Here is a 21,573-nt window from a genome sequence, read left to right as displayed (position 1 = left end):
CACATCAATCAACATCAACCTCGCCAAAGAAATACTGACTACATTATTAGAAGAACCAAAGACACGTACACCAAACACCACCAACTTCATCAGCAAGGACAACCTCATCAAGCTAATGGACCTATACCATACCACCCACTTCACTTTCAATAAGCAAATCTACAGACAACAGAATACCCATGGGATCTCCGATATCAGGGTTCTTAGCAGAGGCAGTAATGCAGAGACTCAAACAGCTCTGCCAACCACCCAGCCCAAACTTTGGTCCACTACATGGATGACGCCTTTGTCATCACTATACAAAACAAATTTGAGGAAACCTTCAAGACCATCAATAATATCCTCATTGGCATAAAACTCTCAAAAGGACAAAAGCAACAACGAACTGCCATTCCTAGATGTCACAATAGAGCGAACAGCCAATAGGGAACTTCAAATCAGTGTCTACAGGAAAACAACACATACAGACCAAATACTGAACGACAGAAGCAATCATCCCAACACCCACAAACAAAGCTGCATTAGAACATTATTTCAACGAGCCACCACACACTGCAGCACAGAGGAACTACAAAGAGCAGAGGGAAATCACCCAAAAAGCGTATTCAGAAAGAGCGGGTACCCAATGAACACAGTCCACCAATTTCTCAGTAACAAAGCCAAACAAATAGACAAAACACATCCAGAAACCCTAGCCTCTCTCTCTCTCTCCTCTAAATCAAAGACATCTCGGAAATGATTCTCAGACTACCCAGACCTCTTGGCAGTATGGCAAGACACTAGAACAGCAGCTAATGAACTTGAAAGACCCCATACACACTACATTGAACAAACAGGCAGAAAACTAGCCACCAGGGTACATGAAAATCAACTAGCCACAAAAAGACATGACCCACTGTCACTAGGATCCTTACGTACAGATAAGGAAGAACACCGCTTTAACTGGGACAACACATTCATCCTAGGACAAGCCAAACAGAGACATGCGCGAGAATTCCTAGAAGCATGGCACTTCCACCGGAACTCTATCAACAAACAGGTCAATTTGGACGCCATCTACCAACTTCTGAGAAAAAGAACAGGAAATGTCATTGCCAGCCCAAGGAAACTTAAACACATAAATAGAAAGCAGGACATAACACCTGCACTTCACCAGAGGCTCGCCGATGATGTTACCTAGAATGGTGACAAAGCATTTGAAAATGAACCTTCCAGCTCAGCAAGCAAACTTAGATACAACGTTGATTTCTAAATGTAAATAACTTGCGTCAAAGTGAACATTTGTTCCTAAATTGACAGTAGTGACTGGTGACCTTTCGATGAACGGTATTAAACCTCAGTTGGTTAGGTGGTGGGTAGTGGTTGAGTTGATGTATCTGTAATTGGTTCATGCTTTAGTTTTAAGAACTTAGTCCTTTGACGTTGCAACGTTGGCATGAGATGGCATGATCCTATAAGAAAATTAACAGAAAATATAATTAGGAAGATGCATTCTATTTAAATTAATGTAAATTTATTGTTGTCATGAGTTACATTTTCTCCAGCGTGCCCAGCAATGTTTTCTATTTTATATTTTTTAAATTTATTTTCTCCTATTTTGGTTTTTATGGCTCAATCAACTTTTTAATTTTAAAAATTGCACTCAGAATAACCTTCCTATGTTAGTGTTTGCTTTCTTGTTTCATCTGCATGTGCAGTGCATCTAGACACAGCCTGAAGTGTTGTCTATTGCTGTCACGTGAAGTCTCTGTATTGGAGGAAGTGCTACTGTTTGTTTTAACTACTTTGCTACTTGGGCAAAAATCAATCCAATGAGTGGGTGTGCTTTCTTTCCGCAGGTGTACGTGACAGCAGAGAGCCGGTTTAACACTTTGGCAGAGCTTGTTCATCACCATTCCACTGTGGCTGACGGACTGGTCACAACCCTGCACTACCCTGCTCCAAAATGCAACAAACCCACTGTTTACGGAGTTTCTCCCATTCATGACAAGTGGGAGATGGAACGCACTGACATCACAATGAAGCACAAGCTAGGTGGAGGGCAGTATGGGGAGGTGTATGTCGGAGTCTGGAAGAAATATAGTCTTACTGTTGCTGTAAAAACACTGAAGGTATTATATTACACTATACAAGAGTCTAACTTTACAGGCAAGGGTGTGCTGAGATACAGATTTGTTAGCAATCCCATTGGCAGCTTATAACCTCCAACTTGAATTTACTCAACTTCCAGACATCATCTCTTTGTGAAAGTAAATAAATTGAACTGGAGAAATTAATTTTCCCATGTCATCTTTATTCCTGTGCAAGTGTGCAGTTAGAGGCACAAAAGTCCTCTGTTATGATTTGAAGACTTTTCTCTCAAATCACATGCAATTCCAATATATCTATATTAGAAGAGAATGATGGCTTGAGTTTCCAAGAGCTTATGGTCAGCAAATACAGCAGTCTATTTTGACTAAAATATATTTGCTTTCAATGAAAACTTGCAGACTGTTCTTTATTGTCAGTTTTGGATTTTTGGAGAAAAACTCTGACATACAATGCTTTATCTAGTTAATAATTGTGTTTATGCATGTTGTTAAAAACTAAATGCTGACATTCTAGGTGTTTTTCATTATGCAGGGCAATAGGAGATAGTTTGCAGGCATTTGAGTTCCTGGTCTTGATAGTGGACTACTTCAGTGCTATATCAAAGGTGGAAATATAGTGGAAGGGATGATGGGCAAATGAGGAAGAGGTAGCTCCAGTACTTGTGCTTGTGAGTGATTATAGTGCAATATTATTGATGAAGGACTGGAATGCAGTTTCAAATCTCTCTCTCAAAAGATGATGTGATGTTGATACTGGAAAAGATGAGAATCTGATGGAGATTGGAGTTTGAGAGGTTTAGCAAGATTGCTTGTGTTCATTCAGAAGAAATTACCTTGTTGGTCTTTGTGGTTTAATTTGAATAAAGGACAGATATTAATTTGTTCTTGTAGTATCTTCTCTATAGGGCATTCTTTTTCTATGATCCATCTGCTTTTTTCAGCCCATTTAAGCTGTATGGTTAGAAAATTAGAAGTTTCTAATTACTGAAAAGCAAGGCCTCAATTTTTTGCAAATGAAGTTTCTTTTTAGTGCTCAATTCTGAGAGTTTTTTAAATAAGTAATTCAATTAATTGTAGTAATAGTTGTTTATAGAAGGTGTTATGGCTCCATCCAGTGGTCACTCCACGTCAGTTCCAATCTTGACCATAAGATTAGAAGAATGAGGAAAGTCAGCCTTGAGATGAATCCCATATAAAATCCTTGTGTTATTTTGGGATTTATGCTTCCTGTTAATTAATGTTGTTAGCAGGGGCTTTATTTCTGACGCAATCAGCTTAAGCAACTTGAATAAATTTTCTTTTTAAATTTGGTCCAGGATTTTCATGACATGGTTTGTGCTAGTTAAACTGTCTAACTGGTGCAGCTGTAAATTGCTGTTTAAACCCCATGTTCATAGCTAGTGTTATGCAACTATCTGTGGTTTCAGAGTGAGCAAAATATGTTGAGGGCAGTCTCAAAAAAATTAGGAACTCTTTTTCTTCAAAGATGAGACCAAACCCTGAAGTAGTCTCTATATCAGAGCAACAATTCCAGAGATACTCTAGAAAGGTGTCAACCAAGTTGACTTTTATGTAATGTCATCCACCCGGGCATCAGTTTTATGTTTGCTCGCTCATACCCAGTTCAGACCTCGTGCCTTGACATCAGATTGGAGAAAGGAAATGCATTACCAATCGAATGTCTCTGCCAACTGGCCCCAGAGAAGTCCAAGTGGGTTATAAAACACTTTGCAATATCCTTGCATTCCTGCATAAAATGATTCAAACCAGCTCTAATAGCAAGTAGAGAATGCTTCCGAGCTTTACGGAGAGAGAGCACCCTTATGTATGAAGACCATATTTCTGCAGCTAAGTTTTATCTGCTTTATGCTGAAATTGAAGTAATGATGCTTTAAAATCTACCAATATTAGATATGTAGGTGTCTTTAGCAAATAGAATGTAATTTGACAAAAGAATGCAAGCATCAAACCAATCTGATACAGAAAGTATGACCTTATTGCTCTGCCTGTGACATTAAATGAAAGGCATTAATTGAGTCCAGACATATGATACAGAAGGCAAGTAATGGAGCAAACTGTCTCTCAATCCCGTTTCTGCTTTAACTGATTGCAAAGTAGTATTGGAGAAAGTTGGGAACAGACTGTCTAGTGCACACTGTGGTTTGGAGTAATAGGCAATGCAAATAAGTCAACCCAAGGTTTAGATCTGTGATGTGTACTTGGCCTAAAGATTACCTAAGTGACCATTTTGTCAAAGTTAGTGCAGGACACAATGTGTTCTTTCCTAGGCTTAATACTTGGTGCATGAAAGACCAAGAATCTAAGAAAGTATGCCTTTAATAAAATCAAAAAAGCTGCTTTAAAGTAATGATAAGCATTTGAGTTGTTGAAATATGCATGTGTATTGGAATCAGTAGATTCCACATTATCTTCAGCACATCAGTGCCAAATAAGAATAACTCATCAATATTACAGATTTCCAATTTATGTCAAATATGGTACATCTTGTCAGATAGTAAATGATTGTCTCTTTATTCCCAAAAAGGAGGACACAATGGAGGTAGAAGAATTCCTGAAGGAAGCTGCTGTAATGAAAGAAATTAAACATCCAAACTTGGTTCAACTACTAGGCAAGTATTTCTGGAATCAGTTGTATTGTAATGAGGGCAAGTGTTGACTGTAATACAATCTACAACTTGACTTCACATTTCTTAGATTCCATCCTACCAGGCCCTTCCATCATGAAAATGCATGAATTTTCAGTGCACTGAATGTGATCAAACGATTTCTCATGTCTTCTGCTTAGGCTGCACGTTAAATATTTAAGCTTGCTAACGTTTCAAGCAAGATCTCATCATGGTGAGAAGCAGTGAGAGTACAAATGGAGCCTTTGAGATTGGGATACAATATTCCAGTCTTGAACGTTCCCCATCAAGTTTATGTTGTATCAGTCTTGGTAGCATTGAGCGAGAAGGTTGAAAATTTCAGTCCTGCCCAAATCTTGAGCACTTAATCTCAGCTGACATTTCAGTGCAGAGCCTTGGAAAGGCTGAATTCTGAAATTGTCTTTTTCACCAGACATCAAACCAGGCCCCCTTCATCCTTTTGGGTGGATATAAATTATCCCAAAACTTAGGTGAAGCAAAGCAGTAGACCCCAAATATCTTGGCCTCTACAGATATATTCAAAATCACATAATGTGACTGTTAGTTCATTGCTATTTGTAACTTTGCTATATGAAAATTGGCTGTTGCGTTCCTTGTGTTGTACTTATGAGTAAATTCCAAAACACATTTGATTGGCTATGTAAACTGTTGTAGAAGGGCAAGTTATTGAAAAAAGTCTGAAGATAGGTTTCAAGAAAGTTATGGACTGTGCACACAAAACTGATGCTGAATAAAAGCAGGATTGTTTTGGTTACTGTTTGCCTGTGGAATGTATGCACTTCAGTCATTGATGGACCTAATGTGTAATTGTTTGCCTTCAGGTGTTTGTACTTTGGAGCCACCGTTTTACATTGTCACTGAGTACATGCCCCATGGGAATTTGCTGGATTACCTGCGTGATTGCCACAAAGAAGAGGTGAATGCTGTTGTGTTGCTGTACATGGCCACGCAAATTTCCTCTGCTATGGAATACCTCGAGAAAAAGAACTTCATTCACAGGTCAGGCACTTTAAAGAATACAAAGCATAGATTTAGAATCAGTCCAAGATTACTTGTTTGAGTCTCTCCCAAATATGTTGGCATGGTGAATTTACTGTGCATCAGAAGATTCATTAGAAAGCTTAGACATTAATTTTGGTTTGTAGATGCTATTTGCTTTGCCACTGAACTGCTAATGCAAGTATTGTGTGGACATTTAGTCATGTAGCTTTTGGCTCTTCATTCCAGAGACCTGGCTGCTCGTAACTGCTTGGTTGGTGAGAATCACGTGGTGAAAGTTGCAGACTTTGGCTTAAGCAGGTTAATGACAGGTGATACCTACACTGCCCATGCTGGAGCCAAATTCCCAATTAAATGGACTGCACCTGAAAGTCTTGCCTACAATACCTTCTCAATAAAATCTGATGTGTGGGGTATGTACAAGGATTTAACAAATGTTAAACTCAGTAACAAATTAGTCTTTCATCTCTTGACATAATATCCAAACTAGTTTTTTTTTGGTGGAATAGGGGAAGGAAAGCAACTTTTTAAAAATAATTCTTGAATTCTGAATGTCTCAGTCTACCAAATTCTCCACTTTTGAAAAACTATATCACCACCGTATGGTTCTTTTGATGCAGGATGTGGTTCTGCTGTGAACGAATGGCAGATAGTAAAATCCTATAATCTATTTAGCCAATGTTTGTCTTTTCTTTTAAATCATTCCTGGGATGAGTGTGTCACTGTCTAGGTCTTCATTTATTGCTCATTCCTAATTGCCTTCATGAATCTGCTGGTGAACTACCTTCTTGAATTACTGCAATCCCTGCGGTTGGCTATCATTAATACTTAACATGTTTTTGTGTTCAATTTACATTTAACTGTAGAATTACGAATTTGTTAGGAGAATGTAAAAATGAAGACAACATGTAAGACTTTGAAATAGAAAATGAATTGCCTCTGCACTACCTTGTTGAACAATTTTCTCTGACTATCCGAGTTTCACCTAAAGATGAGATTTGCACAGTGCTACAAGAAATAAGTTAATGTATTACAGTAATGAGAATTAATTCAAACTCTTGGTTAAATGGCTAATTTTGTTCTAATCGGATATTATTTCTTATCTGAAGAAAAGTGTATTTGTAAAGTATTGAGTATCATAAGAGTTTGCAATATCAGTGAATATAGCTCATTGTTCCAATTTTTTATTGGCGTACTGGAAGTTTTGACATTTATCAAATTGTCTGTTTTAAATTTCTTTTCAGCATTTGGAGTGCTTCTGTGGGAAATTGCCACATATGGGATGTCTCCATACCCAGGAATTGATCTATCTCAGGTCTATGATTTACTTGAGAAAGGATACAGAATGGAGCAACCTGAGGGCTGTCCACCCAAAGTCTATGAACTGATGAGATCATGTAAGTGAACAAAAAGTGCTAATTTTGACCATAGTTCTGATGGGTCTTTCTGTAATCATAGTTTGTGTTTGTCAATACTGATATAACCAATAGAAATCACCTTCATCTCTCATCAGTTCAGATATTTATGGAATCACTGATGAGCCATTTCAAGTGAGTGATTCTTATAATTATTTGAATTCATCAAACTTTGTCTCTGTTTTGAGGTTTATTGTCTAAGGATATTGTGAGTTTCCTGGTCATACCAATGATAATTATCTGTCTTAATAGCTAAAGGGTGATATAATGATTGAAAAACCGTTTCTAATTGATAGTCCTAATTCTAATACTTCAAATGAGAAAAAACTGCAGCATTGTGTTACAGTCGAACTTGACAAATTCATTAAAGTTTAGAGCAGCATGTCATAAAGTTGTGACAGCATCATCAAATATTCCGTTAATTGCCATGGTAATTTATCATATTGCACAGCTAACTTTTAAAATCTATTATGATTGCACATACATTGAGAACTGCATGTTCACGTGAGAAGATGGTATGAAACGAAGCTGCAGCATGTGTCTGTTCACCTCACTTAGGTTGGCAGTGGAATCCTATGGAGCGTCCATCATTTGCTGAGATCCATCAAGCATTTGAGACCATGTTCCATGACTCCAGTATTTCAGAAGGTAAAATATGTCAGTGAAATGTAATGCTTTTCAGAAGTATGCTTCTTACAAGGCTCAGTATAGTAGTCGGTTTTTTGATGTTCCAGGAACCGAGGATCATAAATCTCTTACTGGTGACACTAATGAATAAAATATCAATCAATCTTAGTCCTAAGTATAACATTGTAACTTTCTGCTGTGCTGCAGAATTTAGAAGCTTATTGAATCTTGAAGAAAATGTAAATCAAAGTCAGCAATACCACCATCAGACAACCAAATTCTTCCCAATTTCTGAATTAGCAATTTGTAAGCAGAATGGCAAGTTTTTTTTTTAAAAGCAGCAGCAGATTAACACGCTGTCAGCCTGTACTCATTGACTACACATGTAGGTCTTTTTAAGGGCCTATGAAAGTTCAACGTACAAAATATCATATTGAAGCAAATTAAGATCAGATACATGTAAGGAAAGAAGAGTGCAATATGGGTGGCATAGTGACTCAGTGATTACCACTGCTCCCTCATAGCGCTAAGGTCCTGGCTTCAATTCCAGCTTGGACTGTCTGTATGGAGTTTGCACATTTTCCCCATGTCTGTGTAGGTTTCCTCCCACAGTCCAAAGATGTGCAAGTTAGGTGGATTGGCCATGCTAAGTTGCTGGAATGTGTGGCACTGTAAAAGCAGAGCAGGTCAGGCAGCATCCGAGGAGCAGAAGAATCAACATTTCAGGCATAAGCCCTTCATCAGGCATGTGAGAAGGGGGCTGAGAGATAAATAGGAGTCTGGAAGGATCGGGGATGGGGGGGGGGGGGAAGGTAGGGAATGATGGTGATAGGTCGGAGCAGATAGGTGGGAAGGATGATGGACAGGTGGGACAGTTCAAGAGGGCAGTGCTGAGTTTCCTCATTTCTCCTCCCCGCGCTTCATCCCAGAACCAACCTTCCAACTTGGCACTGTCCTACCTGTTCACCTTCCTTCCCACCTCTCTGCTCCATCCTTTGCTCTGACCTATCATCATCACTCCCCTCCTGCACCTACCTTCCCAGCTGCCTCCACCCCCCCAGACCCCACCACCACTTCCTGATGAAGGGCTTATGCCTGCAACATCGATTCTCCTGCTCCTTAGACACTACCTGACCTGCTGTGCTTTTACAGCACCACACTTTCATACTCTGATCTCCAGCATCTACAATCCTCGCTTTCTTCATGCTCAATTGTCATAGTGTCCAGGGATGTGCAGGTAGATGGGTTAGCCATGGGGAATGTACGGTTACAGGAATAGGGGTTGGGTCTGGGTAAGATGCTTTTTGGAGGGTCGGTGTGGACTCGATAGTCCAAATGACCTGTTGCTGCACAGGGATTTGACGATTTAATGAATGTCAAATCCTCCCTTGCTCTCCTTGTAGTTTGGCTGAGGTATTCTCAAAAATGTGTCCAACAGCTCCACTGTTTGTTTGCATGCTGTCTTTCCCCCTCTTGGTCTATATTATGTTTCTATCTCACTTTGATCTAATTTTATTTTATAAGTTTTGAAGACTAAAACTAGAAATTCAAACTTGCTTGTGCTCCTTTTCCTCTGGCAGAAGTTGCAGAAGAGCTTGGAAAAACGGCTTCTTCAACTGTGATCACCCACCAGCTTCAATTACCCCTGCTCCCAACAAAAACCCGCACACTAAAGAAAAATGCTGAAAATAAGGAAAACATGGACATGGATCATCCTGCTTTGACTCAAACCACATTGCAAGGTATTTGTCCACCTTTTGGTTGTTTTCTGAATTTTCTCTCTTTATATTGCCTGTCTTAGTCCCTTCCCCTTGGTGCAAAGTTTCCTTTAGCTAACTTGGTAGCAACTTAAAAAAAGTAAATCAATGTCAGCAATACTACCAACAGGGAACCAAACTCTTTCTGATTTCTGAATTGGCAATTTGGAGGCAGAGCAGCAAGGGTTTTTTTTTGATAGAAGTGGCAGCGGGTCAGAAACATGCTCGACCCCTTTCAACATATTTTGTAATAGGCCATGATAGTCCAAATGCCAGTTCTTTTATTTTGTCTAATAATACATTATAAAACGTCCAGGCACCTGTCCCACAACTCTTAGTTTATGTGGTTTGAAGTGAGCAATTTAGTTGCAATTCTTGGCAATTTCTTCAAGTTTATTTATTTGATGCAATACAAGTCTGGAAGACTGAGTTTAATTTTAAACACAATGTCTGGAGAGATTGCAGGTCAAGTATCAACATTCTGTATAAAATTCTCAAGCATAAATGATGAATATTTGCTTGACTGTAATGTACAAAATTTCCATAGATTGTGTTTCCTCACTCTCAGTTTCTATAGCATTAAGAAATTAATGTAAATATAATCCATTTTAAAAGTCCCAATATTAAATGCCACAAGTAAGTGGCTAAGTTTGAACTAAGGCAGGAAGATATAAAAGTGACCCAGGTGGAAAATGAGAAGACAAGAAGTGGTGGGAAACAGAACAAGATGATGAATGTGGATTGATCATACACTTGCATGTTGTCTTCCATCTCAAGTTACATTTATTTTGTTTTTCGTTTCCCAATAGGAATGGGAACAAGTGCAGCCCCGTGTAGCATCTCCCCTGCATTGCCTCGTAAGCAAAGAGATAAATCTCCCAGTGGTCTCCTGGACGATAGCAAAGAGACCCTGTTTACTAGAGATAGAAAAGCTGGCTTCTTCAGTTCTTTTATGAAGAAGAAAACTGTCCCTATGCCTCCTAAACGCAGCAGCTCCTTCCGAGAGATGGAGAACCACCCACACAAGAAATATGAGATAACGGGTAACTTTTCTTCTTTCTCATCTTTTCAGCACTCAGATGGTCTTACATTTGTCCAGTCGCATGCTGACGGGACTCACGCACAGGCTAGGTGCTGTGGAAGGGGTTCTGTTCAAAGAAATGGTGGTGTAACTAGCGGAGGGTGGGCAGGATTTGCTGGATTTTTCACACCACGCTTAATAAAAAAGACACTTGGCCTAAAAGCTGGGAAGCCTTCAAGTAATGATGATTCAAGCTTGGAAGCCACCAAACCTTTCCCTCGGTCAAATTCTACTTCTTCCATGTCTTCAGGGCTTCAGGAGCTGGATCGACTAGCCTTGACTCTTCCTAGAAATTGTCACCGCAACAGAATTCAACTAGAACATCCAATTCCCATAATCTCTAAAGACGAGGAACATGGGAGACTCACAGACCCATTACATCGAAAAGCAGAAGATGGGGTTTCCTCATTGAGAGACAAATCAAAAGCCAAGCTCTTGGCACGGGGTGCTGCAACACCACCTCTCAGGGCAAATGTAGGCAATGGAGACAGTGATCTTTCACAGAATCTAAATTCAATGCAAGTTGGGCGAGGAGAATCTAATAGCCATTCCAGATCTGTAGGCATGAAAGAGGATGTGGAGAAGGGAAGTTGGTCCTCTCCAGTTAAGACTGTTGCAACTCTTCCAGCAACTCATAACCACAAAGTACCTGTACTGATATCTCCAACTTTGAAACATGCTCCTGCAGAAGTTCAATTGATTGGAACAGATTCTCTGGGAAACAAATTCAAACTGCTGTCAGAGCACCAGGTTGCATCAGAAAGGGAGAGGCCCAGGCTTGTAAAACCAAAATGTGCACCGCCCCCACCCCCACCCCCTCCACCTCCTCTCAAACTGTTGCAGCCTCCTCCCAGCACCAGTCTCAACAGCACAGAAACAGCAGAGGACTGTGAGAGCACATCACAAGAGGTTGAGATTAATGGCGAAAGTGGCAAAAGGCCAACAATGGCTGCATTAGGAAAGATCTCCAGACCATCTCTGCCACCCCCTCAAGTGCCTCCAGCTTCATCCATTCCTGTGGTAGCTTCCTCCAAACTTGCAAATGGGGCCTCTGTAACTACGAGTGCTAGAATTTCTTTGCGAAAAACCAAGCTGCCACCGGAGAAGGTGCCAACAGAAAAAATTAGCAAGGAGGCATTATTAGAATGTGCTGAGGTTCTATCTAGTGTAATCGACAGTGGCTCAGAGTCCACCACCAACAGCCAGTTGGTTGAAGCAGGATATCGGTTGCTTGATCATTGTACTGGTTATGTGGATTGCATTATGCAAATGAGGAACAAGTTTGCTTTCCGTGAAGCTGTAAACAAATTAGAACAGAGCCTGCATGAGCTCCAGGTATCCTGCACAGCCTCGACAGGACTTCCAACAAACCCTGTGCTCAGTAACTTACTGGCATGTGTTAAAGACTTAAGTGACATTGTGCAGAGGTAGCCAAGAAGGCCATACTGTGTGTGTGAGGTTTAGTGACTCAAGTTTATTATCTGAAGTACCTCAGCAAAATGTTCAGCTTTTCAATGTTTACAGATTCATCTCTTTCAATCAGTGAAGTCCTGATTAGAGCTATCTGTGCATAGTGAGGGTGTGGAGAGCACTATCCAGTTTTTACTGGTGAATGCTGCTTCTATATTAAATTCATTTGGTGGAAAAGGTCCAAAACCAGCTGTTTTGAATCAGGGCCAAGGTAAGCTTTTTTCCCCCATACTGGACAGTTCTCAGGGACTTCTCCCTTTTGAACAGGAAGTAACACCTAATAGTTTTTGAAAACCTAATCATGTAGTTATGATCATTTTGTTCAGTGAAAAACACAACTGTCTTGTCACCGAACACATTCTGTGTACTCCTACCGATGCACTATCAAAAAAAAAGTTAGCAATTTGCTTTAATTTTGTCCTTCTACTGCTCGTGTGGTAATAATTTATAATCCACTTTTCCCTTCACAGTAAATAGTAGTACAGGTACTTTGTTGTACTGGTACATGTTGCAAAACTCTGACCAGCCACCCCAACATGTTGAAGTGTGAATGTAATCTGCTCTGCCAGGTGTTTTTTCACCATTCAGGTGAACACATTATGAACAGTCATGCACCCGTTTTTAACCTGTACTGCAATGCTAGTGACAAGACTGCAAATCAAAGCTTAGGTCTGTTCGCTTCTTCTTCATATCAGATAGAATTTGCTGACAGTGCCTGAGCCAGGCAAAACTGTAATATCAGCAGACCTGTAAATTTAATTCAGGTTGATAACTCTTTCTGTATTTCCCAAAGTTAGCAGTGTTTTCTCCTTTGTAATGCCCTGTCTTCTTTTGCAGCAGTATTGGAATTCCATGGGAACACTACTTCAAAAAGTCCCTCAGAACTGTCTTGGGGTTAAAGATATGCCTATGTAATATTGCTTCTCAGAGTGGACCTCGTGTTTCTATTTTTGGTGAATGGAAAAACAAGTTATGTGGCAGAATCTGCTGTGACTTCAGAATGACAATGTGAATTGTTTTACCTTGGGATTGCGAAGTGAATCTACTGTGTTTGCTGTGAGTGTAGAAAATGACATCCCTAAATCATGCACACAGTCAAGTCAGAGCCCTACCACAGTCAATATTAATGACCGCAAACCCCTCCTCCCTGCCCAAGTACTCATCCTGTGGTGCTGGGTCATCATGAAGTCCCACAGGAATAAATTGCATCTGTTTTTTTTCTCTGTTCACAGCAATAGATTATACCAAGAATATTGCAGAATTTTTGAATTACTTCTTTAAATGATGTGTCCTGTGCAGATAACCCAGTTTCTCTGGTAAAAGAAATTCAGGCAATGACAAATACTGGTGTTTTGCGCCATTTCTGTTTGCCATTTTCCCATTTTTATACGATTGTTAAAGAAAAACTTCTTAATACAGGTTCCTATCTAGGAATTAACTAATTAGTTCTGTGAAACAACTAGTTGTCAAATTAGTGACCGGGAATATAATTTTTACACTCTCCCTGAAAAGCTGTCCTTACAACTTTCCGGCATGCAGCTATTTTACTATCAACTTTTATCAGTTTTAAATTTTTTTTAAAACACGAGCCTATGGGAGGCCAGTGTACTTACTCTTAAAACTGTATTTCTCTATGCCATCATAGCACTGATCCTGAATGTGTATGTGGTACTTTTAAAGGTGTTCCATTTCATTTAATTGCATCAGAGAATTATTAAAATGTTCACTGCTTGCTACACTCTATCCAACATGCTCATTGTTACCTCTCAAAGTGGTCCCAAAGCATGTGCACTTAGACAAGATCATTTCAGATAAGGCCATATATTTAATAAAAGCAAACATTTCTTCTTTCAAAGAAAAAAAAGTTGATGTTTACACTGTGCCTAGAACAAAGAGGCAACATCATGATATGCAACCAAGGGTGAGTTTTATTCATGTTGGGATTTGGAGTTGTGACTGCACTAGTTAATACAAAGGCAGCACTTCATAATATGTGGTGTCCAATTTTTTAGGAAAAGCAAATATCTTTGTATCATACAGTACTGATCTCTAGGAACTTGATACCAGCCCCTCAAGTCACGCTCCTCCGCTGTACGCTACTGTTTGTTCTCAGACTAAAAAAGTACTGTTTTCTGAAAACATAGAATAACCTTGCTGTGTCCAGTGAAATACAGAATTTTTTATTTTTATTTTATTTTTGAGTGCTGTGACTTTCTGATCATGTTTGCAGTATTGCCTGTGGACTGTCAATTCAGACTGCTGCTGATAATTTGCAGAAATACTCTGTGTGCATTTATACCAAAGGCCACTTGGTTCAGTCATTTCTTTGTGCAATTTAGGCTGGGTTAAACTCATTTCTAGTTTCATGGACAGAACTGCAGTCAATTTTATAGGATAATGGATCCTGATTTTGTTAACTGCTTTCACATAACAAATCTCCTTGATTGACCAAGCAGTCTCTTCCTTTACATGTACTTCAAATTCCTTGCAAAAACAAAATGATATTAACATCATGAAAATAATTAAAATTCTCACAACTATAAAAATCATTAAAATTATGCCTGAAAAATTTCTGAGACTCTAATTATAAAAGGTAAAACCAGAATTATCAAGAAATTGAATCCCAGCAAAACTATTGTTGACTGTAGCACATTTGGTTTTTGCAGTTACCTTCACTGTGATGTTCAAAACAAACCTGCACCTCCTTTGAAACTTCAAATGCATTAATGCTAATAGCCTCTCCACAAAATACAACAGTCCACCTCATGCTTCTGTATTTGTCAGGATGTTTAGGTGTCCACGCAGGTGCAGCTGTAGTGAAGCTTCAACCCAACAGAAACACCTCACACGTTTAACATGAAAGAAAAAATTGAGCACAGCAGAGATACTTTACTGGGCCAAAAATTCCATATTCTTTGGAAGTACTGATTTCATAAACCATTGCAAACTGACGTACTTTCACAGAGGTCAGTCTGACGCGATAGAGGTCAACGAAAAGCACAATTAAAGTCAAAAGCAAAATTAAAATTGAGGTCTGATCCACTAAGGATTTTTAAAAAACATTTGTGGCTTTCCCCCCTCAATATTTTAATATCCTCCAATAGTGAAAAATTGCATTGAATTAGATTATTGTGTCACAATAACAGCATGTTTAAAAAAATCAATCTGGAGCAGAATGGAGTCTCTTTAATTTGGATTAAAATTTAAATTTGTCAGAAAATCTTTTTAAGTTTTATATTTGATTTAGCATGCAACCTATCCAGTAGAGATTAGCATTTCAAAGTTCTTAGCCAAACATGCTGTGACATATCACATCAGTAATCTCCGTCAAGATTAGTCTTGATTTGGTTATTGTAATGTCCATTTCATCCTTTCAATGCAACTGCAGATTAAACAGAAGTATGTTAACTTACAAAATTGTAATCAACTTAGGTTGTTAATTATACTGATCATTACAAACATACTGAAATGTGTTTTATTAATTCTTCATTCATATTTATGAAAGAGAAGTTTATCGCAGGTCATGAATGTTGATGTGAGAAATCTTTTTTAAACAATGACATTTGAGTGTAGCAGTGTAGTTCTAAACCTTAATATGTGCAAGAATTCAGTGATTCACTGCGACACACCTATCAGCTTATCTATCCTCACATGTTTAAGGAATAAGTTTATCCTTAATTGCAGGTTAATGTGTAATGGAGCCTCACTATTCCCAGTCTGATGAAAATACCTTTTTTGTGTGAGGTGTTCAGTGATAGTGCGGTACGATTGGGGCAGACTGATTGGGTATGTATGAACATATATCAGGTTTTGCTAGAAAGTGGAAATGAATTTATCCCAGCCTTTTAAACACTCTTAAGATATGTAAATATGTGAATTAACTGGGGTTTGAGGGATGGCAGAACTACCAGAATGAACACTAAATGACACAAACAGTATTTTGTTCTTTTTGTACTATAAATATGTTTGCGTTTGTAATTAAATTATCACTGAATTATGAAATAACTGTTTTTGGCGATGCTGGCTTATTGTGCATATGCTCAGAATCTATAAGTGACAAATTCTTTCTCTATGCCATGGTTAAAAGTTATATCAGTATTTCAAATATTTTATGAAGAATTGTTTTGGTAAATATTTATGATGTTATATATCTTCAGTTCATTGTTAGTAAGGTTTTCCAATGCTACAAAATGTTAAATTTTTAAGTCTATGCTAAGTTCAAGGTGTTGAAAACAAATTTATTTTTGTTATGCCTTCAATGACCAGACCTCCTTCCATATTTGATACACTTTAGTGTCTCACGTTAGTTCTGAAGTACATTGACATGTATTTCAGTTTGGACAATAATTTACAATGACATGAAATTGACAGTTTGTTCATCTGTTTGCATATTTTATTCTTTTCTGCATTACACTGATACTGATTAGAGAGTCAGACAGTCCTATAGCATGGAGACAGGCTCTTCAGCCCAGACTGGTCCATGCCAACCAAAATGTTCATTCACATTAACCCCATTTCCCTGCACTTGGCCCATATCCTTTTAAACCTTTCCTATCCATGTATTTGTCCAAATGTATTTTAAATGTCGTTAATGTACCCACTGAACTACGTCTGTTGGCAGCTCGTTCCATATGCATACCACCCTCTATGTTCTTTTTTTAAAAAAAAAAGTAGCCTCTCGGTTCCCATTTATTCTTTCCCCTCTTAAACTCATCCTCTCTAGTCCTTGATTCTCCAACCCTGGGAAAAAGACTCTGAGTGCATTCACTATCCATGCCTCTCATAATCTTACACACATCTATAAGAGTCCCCCTCAGTCTCCTATGCTCTAAAGAAAAAGTCCTAGCTTGTCCAACCTCTCCCTATAACTCAGTCACTTGAATCCTGGCAACATCCTTGTAAATTTCTTCCGCACTCTTTCCAGTTTAATAACATCCTTCCTATAACAAGGTGACCAAAACTGAGCACAATATTCCAAGTGCAGCCTCACCAATATCCTGTACAACTGCAACGTAACTTCCCAGCTTCTATACTCAGCGCCCTGACTGATGAAGGCCAGTGTTTCAGAAGCCTTCGCTGCCCTGTCTACATGTGACTTCACTTTCAGAGAACCATGCACTGAACTCCAAGTCCCTCTCTTCTACTATACTCCTTAAGGACCTACCATTCACCTTGAAACTCCTACCTTGATTTGACTTTCCAAAATGCAGCATCTCTCACTTTTCTATATTAAACTCCATTTGCCATTTCTTGGCATACTTCCCCAGCTGATCAAGGTCCTGCTGCAATTTCTGATAACCTTCCTCACTGTCCATAATACCACTTATTTTAGTGTAATTTGCAAACTTACTAATCATGTCTTGTGTATTCTCATTCAAATCATTGATATAAATAACAAACAGCAGTGGGCCCAGCACTGAACCCTGAGGCACTCCACTAGTCACAGGCCTCCAGTCCAACAATCATCCTTCCTCTTATTACCCTCTGCTTCCTACCATCAAGCCAATTGTGTATCCAATTTGCCAGCTCCCCCATGATTCCATTCGAACTAACCTTCAATAACAGCCTACCATGTGGAACCTTATCAAAGGCCTAACTGAAATATCTTGGCAATATCCATTTGAGGTTGTACACTGTTTTCCTCCTCAGTGTACAATTCTCTCAAGTTTTCAGTCATCTAAAAACTCTGAAATTGTCTCCTATATACCAAGGCCTCTATCATTATGTCAGGAAAAACAATGGTCCAAATGCCAACCTTTAGGTTAATCCTGTACAAACCTTCCTGCAGCCTAGAAACTACTCGCTAACCATTATACTCTGTATTTTAGCCCTCAGCTAATTTTGGTATGCACTTTGCTACTACCCTTTTTATTCCGTGACCTATGACTTTCCTTAAGTTGTTACAGGACTACATGAAAAGCCTTTGCAAGTCCATGTTCATCATGTCAACATCCTTTCCCTCATTAGTCATCTTTGCCTGTTTAAAAAGTTGTCAAGAATATAATTTCCCTTAAATACATGCTGACTCTTCCAAATCGATCCATGTTTCTCCATGTTGCTATTATTTGTATAGCAAATAACTGTTTTCAGAAGTTTCCCCACCATTGAAGATAAACTGAGTGGGCTGGATTTGATAGGCTGATCTTAGCAACTGTTTTTTTTAAGGAAGAGTGATTTGAAATTTTTCAAACCTCTACAGCACCATGTCCAAATCCAGGGAAGATTGAAAGATGATTCTCAACGCCGCTGTAATTTCCACACTCACCACCTTCAATAGCCTTGGATGCATCTAATCTGACATCTTACATCTGTCAGCACTGGCTGCTTCTCTAATACCACCTCATTATCAAATTAACCTTTCTGGTGACGAAGTTTCCTGCTGAGACCAAATTTGGAGTACTGTGTTCAGTTTTGATCACCATTGCTAAAGAAAGACATACTTGCCTCAGAGGTTATGCAATCAAGGTTCACTGGAATAATTCTTGGGAATAGAAAGTTATCATGTGAGCAGGGAGTCGAATGGAATTGGTCTTGTATCTGGAGTTGAAAAGAAGAAGGTGACTCCTTGAAGCATATGAGCCATTTCAGAATGAGACAAGGAATGTATTCACTCTGTAAGTTGTGAATCTTTGGAAACCTCTACCTGAGAAGAATCTGGATCCTCAGTCATTAATAATGATCAAGATTGAAATAATTAGATTTCTGAAATCCAAAAGGACTAATTAATATGCACATTTGAGTGGGAAAGTGGAAGTGAGGATCAACTGTGGTGTTGAGTTATATAGCAGGCTGGTGTGTGAATAACATCTACTCCTCCTATTTCTTGTGTTCTTAAACGTTTATCAATCATGGACCGCTTATTTATCATCCAGGAAAGTATGTCTGTACAAAATGTGTTCATGCTCAGTGGCCATGTAAGTGAATGGGAATGTAAAGAGAAGTTTTGAAAGGACCTCCTTTACCAAATCGTTTCATATATTTTTACAATCCAATCAATTGAAGGCTAGAATTCCCAAATATAGCATCCCTACACTGCAGATGGAGGCTATTCAGCCATTGAGTCTGCGTTGACCCTCTGAAGAGCATCCCACCTTATTCACATAAGCCTACATTAACTGTGGTGAATACACAATCCACCTAACTTGCATATTTTCTCCTGGACTGTGGGAGGCAACCAGAGCACCTGGAGGAAACTCACGCAGATACGGAGAAAATGTGTAAACTCTACACAGACAGTTACCCAAGACTGGGATCAAACCCTGATCCCTGGTGCTTTGAGGTAGTAGTGCTAACCACTGAACTGCCATGCCGCCTTGCTGCTCTGCCTCTAATATCATAGGAGTTTGATAACCTTAGATTAGATTAGATTCCCTACAGTGTGAAAACAGGCCATTTGGCCCAACATTCTGAAGAGTAACCCACCCAGACCCATTTCCCTATACTTACCCCTGACTAATGCACCTAACACTATGAGCAATTTAGCATGGCCAATCCACTTAACCCGCACAACTTTGGAAAGAAATCAGTGCACCCAGAGGAAACCCATGCAGGCACGGGGAAAATGTGCAAACTCCACCCAGACAGTCACCCTAGGCAGGAATCAAGCCCAGGTTTCTGGCGGTGTGAGGCAGCAGTGCCGACCACTGTTCCACCCCACGAGTGCTGCCACAGCGTAAGATCACAAGGTAGGAGAAGTAGGCCATTCAGTCCATCAAGTCTGCTTGCCATAACTGATGTAATGATCCTCAATTCCATTTTCCTGTTTTTTTTCCTAGAACCCATGATTGCCATACTGATCGAAAATCTCTCTATCCCAGCCTTGCATATACTTAATGCAGCCTTAACAGCCTTCTGAAGAATTCCACAGATTCGCCACCCTCTTAAGCAAAGAATTCCTCCTCATCTTTGTCCTAACTGGGCGATCCCTTATTCTGAGTTTATGCTGTCTGTGCCTAGACAGTCTGCTAAAGGGAAACCATCTCTCTAACCTCTCAATCCTATATGAGTACAGGCTCAACCTTCTCAGCTTTTCCTCATTAGAAGATCCCTCCATAGGGGGTATCAACCTAGAGAACCTTCTTTGGACTGCCTCTAATGCCACTATATTTTTCCCTTCGATATGAGAGCGAAATCTGTGTCCCAAGTGTGGTCTGACTGGTGCCTTGTATAGTTTAGCACAACTTCCCTAATTTTATGTAGCAAGCGCTTTGTTAGTACAGTAAAGGCTAATATTCCATTTGCCTTCCCTATTATCCATTGAACTTGTAAGCTAGCCTATTGCAATTTATGGACAAGGGCCCCCAAATCCCTCTGCTTTTTGCAGTCTTTCTCTATTAAATCATATTAAGCTAATCTAATACGCCTGCCAAAGTGCTTAATCTCTCATTTTCCCATAATATATTCCATCCACCTAGTTTTTGCATTATTCAATATCACTATCTAACATCTCAATCCTAATCTTGTTGATTTCTAGGTAGTCACTGATTTCCAGCTATAGCCATCCAAATATCATTTTACTTCTAATTTGTAAGAAGACCCAATGCTAACATAGGTTCTTAAAAATATTGACACTTAGTACCAGAGTCATTTAGCAAGTCCTGAAGTGCACAATCTACCTTTTGACAACAATATTGTAGGACCATTTTCCCCTGTTAGGGAATGAAAACTCAGGAGGCAGGTAGAACTCAGACAAGTGGAAGTTGATTCATGCAGAAACTGGTTAAAGCAGGGAGAGGGCCAAAGGATCTTCCCTGAATCTGGCCTCAACATACAAACTCAGTTACAGTCAGCTATGCTATCACGCGTTCTTGTGCAATCCTGTATTATAAGAAAATTGTGTAATAGCAGCACCATTTAGACAAATGGGGCCAGAATAGTTTTATAACCAATAGACAGTTTAAAACTTGGCTCTTTAGAAACGTGTCCCCCAATTCATCAATCGTGTTATTGGGAATCTGTGTTAACGAAATGCAGGTTATAGCAGAATGACCTGTATTCGCTTAATCTTTAGCTCAGATGAGAAGATAGATCAGTGGCACACACACTAACTTGTACAGTAAAAAGCAGTATTTTTATACATTTCTGTATTACAATGATCCCATACAGAGCAGATGTGTTGCTGGAAAAGCGCAGCAGGTCAGGCAGCATCCAAGGAGCAGGAGAATCGACGTTTCGGGCATGAGCCCTTCTTCAGGAATCTTCAGGAATCCTGAAGAAGGGCATGCCCGAAACATTGATTCTTCTGTTCCTTGGATGCTGCCTGACCTGCGCTTTTCAAGCAACACGTTTTCAGCTCTGATCTCCAGCATCTGCAGTCCTCCCTTTCTCCTCAATGATCCCATACAATTTGGTTATGGCCCCTCCCCCCTCATCCATACATCTAAACTGGTAAAACACCTAATCAATGATGGGCATTCTTATGGCCAGCCTCAGGTTCCCATGGCCTTGTTGTGTTTACCAGCTACTATA

General features: G+C 39.4%; 1 protein-coding gene across 7 annotated transcripts in view; it reads left to right on the top strand.

Annotated features, from left to right (window-relative positions):
* Positions 1 to 21,236, top strand: part of abl2 (c-abl oncogene 2, non-receptor tyrosine kinase) — a 145,560-nt gene extending 124,324 nt beyond the window's left edge. For 2 of the 7 annotated variants that reach the window (XM_072573673.1, XM_072573672.1), the window contains exons 4-11: positions 1,839 to 2,111; positions 4,636 to 4,720; positions 5,578 to 5,755; positions 5,984 to 6,168; positions 7,000 to 7,152; positions 7,729 to 7,818; positions 9,378 to 9,539; positions 10,364 to 16,110. In XM_072573673.1, the coding sequence (XP_072429774.1) occupies positions 1,839 to 2,111; positions 4,636 to 4,720; positions 5,578 to 5,755; positions 5,984 to 6,168; positions 7,000 to 7,152; positions 7,729 to 7,818; positions 9,378 to 9,539; positions 10,364 to 12,066 (2,829 nt within the window). In that variant the 3' untranslated portion in view covers positions 12,067 to 16,110. Of the gene's footprint in view, positions 1 to 1,838; positions 2,112 to 4,635; positions 4,721 to 5,577; positions 5,756 to 5,983; positions 6,169 to 6,999; positions 7,153 to 7,728; positions 7,819 to 9,377; positions 9,540 to 10,363; positions 16,111 to 18,304 lie in introns of those variants that run through there. The other 5 variants (XM_072573676.1, XM_072573675.1, XM_072573674.1 and 2 more) reach the window with 5 other exon arrangements.
* Positions 21,237 to 21,573: the final 337 nt, after the last annotated feature.

This window comes from Chiloscyllium punctatum, chromosome 7, assembly GCF_047496795.1.
Source record: "Chiloscyllium punctatum isolate Juve2018m chromosome 7, sChiPun1.3, whole genome shotgun sequence".
NCBI classification, from domain to species: Eukaryota; Metazoa; Chordata; class Chondrichthyes; order Orectolobiformes; family Hemiscylliidae; genus Chiloscyllium; species Chiloscyllium punctatum.
Note: the sequence above shows the minus strand (reverse complement) of the source record. Positions and strands in the feature narration are given on the sequence as shown.